The sequence below is a fragment of the Pinus tabuliformis genome, chromosome 4_2, assembly GCF_031772625.1.
Source record: "Pinus tabuliformis cultivar Carrire ecotype Pingquan chromosome 4_2, CPIR1, whole genome shotgun sequence".
NCBI classification, from domain to species: Eukaryota; Viridiplantae; Streptophyta; class Pinopsida; order Pinales; family Pinaceae; genus Pinus; species Pinus tabuliformis.
In genome coordinates, this window is record NC_142304.1 from 519723031 (window position 1) to 519730803 (window position 7773).

Below are 7773 nucleotides of genomic sequence, written 5' to 3' on the forward strand. Positions count from 1 at the left end.
TCTTCCAGAATTTTCCTGAGCAACACAATTTCTTTTGTTGCCTCAGGAGCTGCCGCATATTCTGCCTCTGTTGTGGAATCCGCTGGAACTGATTGTTTGCGTGTTCTCCAGGAGACATCGCCTGATCCAAGACTCATAGCATAACCTAAAGTAGATGCCCTAGTTTCTTTGTCTCCATCGAAGTCTGAATCAGAGTATCCAATCAAACTGAAGTCGCCCACCTGTGTATACTTGAGTCCAAAGTCTTGGGTTCTTTTCAAGTACTTTAGAACTCTTTTTGCAGCAGACCAATGTCCCTCACAAGGCTTTTGCATAAACCTGGAGAGTATTCCAACAACAAATGAAACATTCGGTCTGGTATTAGTCAGGTAGTTGAGACTTCCTACAAGCTATCTATACCTCGTTGCATCGTCAAATTCTTTTCCTTCAATGGATGTGAGCTTTAAGTTTTGTTCAATTGGAGTAGTCAAAGGTTTCACTAAGCCATGCCAAACTTGTTTAATAGATCTCCAATGTACTTCTTTTGAGAGAGGAATATAGACTTCAGATGTTGAGTTACTTCAATACCAAGATAGTAGTGAACATAGCCCAAGTCAGTGATTTCAAAACCTTTCCTCAATTCCTTCTTTATGGATGCAATGTAGCTCTCATTGTTTGCTATCATCAAAAGGTCATCTACATATACCACAAGATATACAACTGTTTTGCCAACTTTCTTGACAAACAAAGTTGCATCATCAAAATCATAATGTTTGAAGTTGAGTTTCAGAAGATGCTCAGTTAACTTTCTATACCGGGCTCGCGGTGCTTGCTTGAGGCCATATAAGCATCTCACAAGTTTGCATACTTTATGTTCATGTCCCTTCACAACAAATCCTTCAAGCTGGGACATTTTCTTTCAGATCTCCGTTCAAGAAAGCAATTTTGACATCCATTTGATGGACTTTCCAACTGTTCTGAGCTGCTAAGGCAAAGAGCGCCTGGATGGTAGCCCATTTTGCTGTGGGGGCAAAAGTCTCCTCATAATCAACCCCTTCCTTCTGTGCGAAACCTTTTGCCACAAGCCTGGCTTTGTGCTTGTCAAATGAGCCATCAACTTTATACTTATTCTTATAGACCCACTTGCAGCCAATTGGTTTGGTTCCCAATGGAGGATCAACCAGCTTCCAAGTGCCATTCTTTATCAAGGCATCATAGTCCTTTTGATCGCTTCTTTCCATTCATCATGAGAAGCGACTTCTTTGAAGGAAGTTGGTTCAAAATCTGTAGACAAATTCAGTTCACAATCATAAGAAACATCCACATCAACAGGTGAATTAGAATAATCTATCTCACCTCCATTTTGCCTAGTTGAATTTCTTGTTCCTGTCTTTCCAACCTCATTAGGATGAACACTTTCAAGTGTCTTTGTCAGCCATTTTGGGGGACCTTTCTGAGATGGTCCACGCTGCTTAGTTGACTGAGTAAGGACTGAATCAAGACTGAGTCTCCCAATTCTTTCAATCACATCACTCAAAGTATCATCAGTGGCTAGAGCGTCATGTGGGAGAGAGAGTGCCTCAAAATAAGATTCAACAGATTGATCCAGTATAGGAATCCCCCCTTCAAGATGTGGAATCTGATTATCAAATTCTTGAAATGATTTTGCATGTCTGAATCTATCCAAGCGATCAAGTTGCTGCTCAACAACATTGTCAGCTTTGGAAGATTCAAGAAAGATTACATCTCTAGAGACAACAAACTTCCTATTAACTTCATCATAGAAACGGTATGCTTTGGAGGTATTTGAATACCCCAGGAAGATACACTTACGACTCCTTGCACCAAGTTTATCTCTTTGTACCTTTAGTATCAAGGCATAACAGGTGGAACCAAAGACCCTGAGATGCTTTACCGAAGGAATGTGGCCATACCACATTTCATAAGGAGTCTTGTTTCTAATAGCATAGATGGACACCTATTCTTTACATATAATACATCAACATAGAACTGCATCAGCCCAAAACATCAATTTTACATTCTTGAAAAACATCATGGAATGGACCATATTTAAGATTGTCCTATTCATTCTTTTAGCTACTCCGTTTTGTTGGGGATTATAAGGTTCAAATGTTTGATGTTTGATCCCATGCTGGTGAAGATAGTTTTCAAATTCATTTGAAGTGTATTCTTTTCCATTATCAGTGCAAATAGAGCCAATGTGAGATTGTGCATCATTTTCAATCCATGTATGAAAGTTCTTGAATGTTTGAAAAGTATCAAATTTTTTCTTCAATAAATAAACCCAACAGATTGTCATCATATATTTATTTCCATTTGCAAAAGGAACAGGCATTGGACCACATAAATTTGAATGAATGAGTTCAAGTTTTGTATGTTCTCTGGAATGTGAATTATGAAAAGACTGTCTGCTATGCTTTCCTTGAATACAAGCATCACATTGCTCAAGTTTCCTAGGAATTGGAGGCAAACCAGTGACACCATTTTTTTTCAACAAGCAAAGGCTATCATAGTTCAACTGTCCAAATCTAGCATGCCAAATAATCTATCCCTGCAACATCATGCCTATCCACTCCGTTATATAATGTTGTTCTCAAAATATTACGTTGTCTGCTGTCCCTAAACCGCCCTCCATGGGCTCCTTACCAAACCACTCCAGCGTACCATTCCTTAAATAATACCTCCCTCATATACAGTTAATACCTCCCCAGTTAATACTTTCCCCAAATACTCCCTCATCCATATACACCTTCCCGAAATATACCTCTGATATATATATATCAGAATTATATTTTCACAGTATTGCTACTACAATGCAATCTTTTTTACACAACAAGTGCAATTTTTTTTCAGTAGAAGAGCAATCTTTTTTACACAGTACACATTTTTTAAATGCATTCATTGATCTCTATAGTTGGAGTAGTTCTCTATGGGAAAGAGAACTATCCAGAATGGTTGCGGAAGATAAAACACACTCTCATTTTCAATGAGTTGTGGAAAGGAGTTTGTGTAGGAGAAAGAGATAATGAACCTGCAAAGCTTACCTCAGACAAGGAATTCACCATTTGGATAAACAAGAACAACAAGGCCTATACCTTGATTGAAACATCTATAAATGGAGAGGTGAGTCACCATATTTCACTATTTTCAAATGCTTTTGAAGCCTTACAGAAGTTGAAGGAACTCTATGACTCACACTCTGAACTTGAAGTTGTCCAATTGATGATTAAATTGTTCATCCTGGAATTGAAAAATGATGATCCTCTTTCTTTAACATCAGAAGTAAGATCTATTATGCATGATATCAAAATCACTAATGTTGAACTAGACATTCCTTTGAGAGATTTTGTCAAGGCACTTTATCCCACTTATTCAAATTATCTTGAGTCATTGCATGCAAATGGAAACCTCAAAGAGCTTACCTTTGACTCCCTTGTGAAAAAGTTTGCTGAGAGAGAGAAGGGTTTTGGAGGCCGAGGGATTAACATATTTATTAGGAGGGCCGCCAATGCAGTGGGAAGGGGACTGCAATGACCAAAGGAATGGGAGCACCATTGAGCGTGGGCCGACTGTATACCAAGGAAGGGTGCCACAGTGCGTACGAACTGTGCAGGTGTATAGGAAGGGTCGACTGTGTAGGGGTATGGGCCGACTGTGTATCCCATATGGGAGAGTCAGCTCTGCACTGTTTAAGACAGTGGACAGGCCACAGAGGGGTTGAGATATACCATGAACTTGACCGAGAGACACCGGTGGTAAAAACTTGGGGTTTTTTTTTAAAGAAATTAACACAAGTTACAATTATGCTTCTGCCATTCCATCGACTATCAAAAAATTTTGCACATCCACAATATACGCCATCGACCATCAAACTTCTTCTATGTTAAGGGATTTCAGTCGTGAAAAAGGACTTACAAAACACCTTCAACGCAGAATGAACATTGCAATCTCACCATCCAATGCAACACCTCCAAGTTTTGACGAAGCTCACCGTCTTCAACGATCTCACAGAGTATTTGCAGATCTGCTCCACAATATTTTAACTAGCGTTCCAACATTTCCACACCGGGGAAACACAGATCTTCTATGAGAGTTATTCAACCAGAGTTTAACTCTTAAAACCTTGCAATTATCACACAAATAATTCGATTGTGTGTTGAATGCAGAGGATGGTCTGTCCAAATGTAGAGATTTGACAGAGAGTAGAGGTGTCAGACCTGCGAAATAGGCAAAACATAGGCAGGAGGGAGTTACAAGGCAGAAAGGAAGCAAAAAATGGGGCTGGCTCTAATACCATGCTAGGTCAGGAGGTAACTCCTCAAATCGAATTGTATTTCTTCATTAAGACTGCTCATGGTTATAAACTTATATACAAGCAGGGAGAAACTCTTGGGTTTCACCTCCCAGTGTCTTCATTTTCTTATTCTCCATTATTTACTATTTACATTATTTACAAATGTTCACCCAAACAATGATTAGGTGTCAACATTCATCATCAATATCATCATCTAAGCATTAAAATAAGATAGAAAAAGCTTAACATGTCAAATCGAGATTTTGTTTGAGTGATGGGTACATTTTTAGTAAGATCATGACAAAGGAGTTCAACAATCAATGGCACCAATATTGAGGTATACATGGACGGCTTGGTGCTCTTGATTAAGTGCTAGTTCCATACCCTCATACATGATAGAGTCCAATGGAAATGTTGCGATGGCCCAATTCTGAAATCTTGACAACTGTTAAGTCTGCTGGATTTTGAGTGGGATCTCAAATTCGACTTTCTCCATATGAAATCCAATTAGGTTGGACCTGATCTCAAACTTCATGAAACAAGTAATAGTAATGAAAAAGATTTAAGCACGTGGCATTAGCAGGGCCCTAGGGTTGAATATTGGATTTCCACACTTATAAATGATTGGTTTTAGGTAAAATTCAGGGAGGAATGCCCGACCTTTTTGAGGGAGGATGCTCACAAGCACCACTTTTGGGGAAACATGTCCCCCAAATTAGAAAAATGTTCCCCTGTGTTTCCCTGAGTTTCCCCTGGTGGCCCCCCATCTCAGCAGCATGGGAAATGTGGGGGAGCGCAGCCTCAACCCTAGGGGATGCATCCCCATGGAACACTGGTGTATACCAAGTTAAGTCCATAAGATATGCACCATGGAGGCTTTCTTGATGAATCGTATAAATATGAGAAGAAAATCCTTTGTCAGGCACACTATGTTCTTGTTTTTCCATTTACACTCAGAATCAGCATTGTTGGTTAGTTTAGTATTATTTGAAAAAAAAAACCGAATGGTTCTCGAATCTTAACTTCTCTACTCTCTGAACTTGTTTTGCAATTGAATTGGAAGTAGGTATTTATAATTTTATAGGACTAATTTTGTTTACAAATTCTTTCTGATGAATTTTACTTTTTCATGCAGGATTGGATTATCCAGTATGATCCTCCTGATGATCCAAGGGTATCACAGCCAACCTCTTTGTATTTTTTTGTCTCAATTTCTGTTTCCTAATGTGTAGAAATTGAATTTTTAAATGTCAAATCTGGGAAAATTTCAGGAGTACATCCACAGGGTGGGTCGAACTGCCCGAGGTGAAGGTGGGAGAGGCAAAGCTTTGTTATTTCTCATTCCTGAGGAGTTACAGTTTCTTCGATACCTGAAGGTTTGCTCCTTTCTCATTGATCTATGTTGGTGCCTCGATGAAGTATAACTTGCAATTAATTTACTCTATGTCACTTGCAGGGTGCTAAAGTGCCATTGCAGGAGTATCAATATGATGAAAAGAAGACTGCTAATGTGCAATCACAACTGGTATGCTTTCTTTATGTCTGTCAGAGCATATGCCATTGTGACCTTTTGAGTAGACTCTTAGTTGTTTACCATTTTGACATGATGGGTATATTCTTTCTTTACTTAATGATTATGGCTATGTTGCATGACTGCAGGAGAAAGTGATTGAAAAGAATTATTATCTTCATCAATCTGCTCGTGATGCTTATAGATCTTACCTATTAGCATACAATTCTCATTCTATGAAGGATATTTTCAATGTACATCGTCTTGATCTTCAGGTAAAATTTTGTGATAACTATACGACAGGATACCTAGTTTGAAATTTTGTACGTTCTCATAGAGAAGTGCTGCTGACATTTTTATGGCCATTGAATTATTCTTTATGATAGGCGGTGGCTACATCTTTTGGATTTAGTTGTCCTCCTAAGGTGAACCTCAACATTGATAGCAATGCAGCAAAATTTAGAAAGAATGCAGGGAAACCTGGACAAGGTGGCAAAGTAGCTGGTAAGAAGAGTGGCCATAATTTTAGTTCAAGCAACCCTTACGGAAAACGTTCTGAAGGGGACAAGAGGCAATTTGTGCGATATTAAGAACAGTAACTTCAGTTCTAAAGCTCTGAGAGAAGTTTTCGGTATATAAATTTAACAATGGAAAAAATTTTGTTCTCGAAGAGGCTTCAGGCCTTTGTCATTATTAATTGCTAATTTTTATCCTCCACTACAGTTGTGTAATTTTATTTGTGGAGTGCATTAATTATTTTTTAGCCCATGAGAGTGGTTATCATTAACAATTAGCGCATACGGTTATCAAGGCTATAGTGCAGCATATCTTACACATAGGACCTATTTCGGCAGCATAAAAATCAACGGATGTCCATGAAAGTCTTTCAGATCAGTGTGCGGTGACATGTCTGACATGACACACCACAGATTTTCTGCTGGTACTTGAGCTAAATTCCATTAGTGTTGGTATATGTATTATTAATATTACATCTAGCAATCAGAAAGATCACCGCACATAGTTGGGTGTGATAATTGCACGGTTCTGTATCTTAGCGTAATTGGACATCTATAAACATTTGAGTTGGAAGTTATCATCATGGTTGAGCTATTTGGACCAAGATGCTGTTGTAGTCTTCTGGGACACATGAATCATTGCATTAAAACAAATTTGTAGATCGATGTTATGTATGTGCATTATTCAAGAAATTAAGAGATATATCCAAATAAGCTGAACCCAACAACAACAATGTTAAAGGGCATTTCAACAAAACACATCGCTTTATTCATTTGATGCCAATTTAAATATTGTTTTTTTGTGTGAAAATCAATATCAAAACTCCTATCCCACGTACATAATGATCGCAAAAAGAGTCACAATGATAGACAACTCGGTCATTGTTCAACTTCACTAGTTGTGTATCTCTTAGGTCTGGTACTTTACTGAATGGTCATTGGCTTTTCATTTCCTGCTGTGTTAGCATACTTGTAAAGCAAAGCATGTGTTGTTTTTCATATATTTGAGCATTTGACAATTTAAATCATTTCAACATTAGTATTTGCTTGCTCTTTTCAGTCTGTTTAATTAATCAAGATGCATAATTTTTTGTTTTTCCAATTCTTATCCTATTGACTTTTATCATATTGACTTTTATGCTCATACTTGTATAAGTGAAAACTGGCATGTATTTGAAAGAGACTTTTTGTTAAGGAAAAAAATACAACAAAAAATTTAAGAGGCAATCGTCTGAAGACGGAATGAGTTTTGGTGTTTGGAATCGATTTGCAGTAGTCCCACCTGTGTTCAAATCTCTACTATAGGCATCACCCATATGCCCGTAGTGTAGGAGGATATAAGCAATATGAAAGCAAGTCCTATCACCAACTCCGGCCTCTGGAGTTTTGGCGTTTGGGATCGATTTGTAGTAGTCCCACCCTTCTTGTTCATTTACATACCTGCCTTGATATGG

At 38.2% G+C, this 7773-nt stretch overlaps 1 protein-coding gene across 2 annotated transcripts in view; it reads left to right on the forward strand.

Annotated features, from left to right (window-relative positions):
* The window catches only part of LOC149170269 (P-loop containing nucleoside triphosphate hydrolases superfamily protein), an 82074-nt gene extending 75150 nt beyond the window's left edge, over positions 1-6924 (forward strand). Inside the window, exons 9-13 of one of the 2 annotated variants that reach the window (XM_089428973.1) lie at positions 5430-5468; positions 5566-5670; positions 5751-5819; positions 5954-6079; positions 6191-6924. In XM_089428973.1, coding sequence (XP_089285099.1) covers positions 5430-5468; positions 5566-5670; positions 5751-5819; positions 5954-6079; positions 6191-6394 — 543 coding nt within the window. In that variant the 3' untranslated portion in view covers positions 6395-6924. Of the gene's footprint in view, positions 1-5429; positions 5469-5565; positions 5671-5750; positions 5821-5953; positions 6080-6190 lie in introns of those variants that run through there. The other variant, XR_016259857.1, reaches the window with a different exon arrangement.
* The last annotated feature ends 849 nt before the right edge of the window (positions 6925-7773 follow it).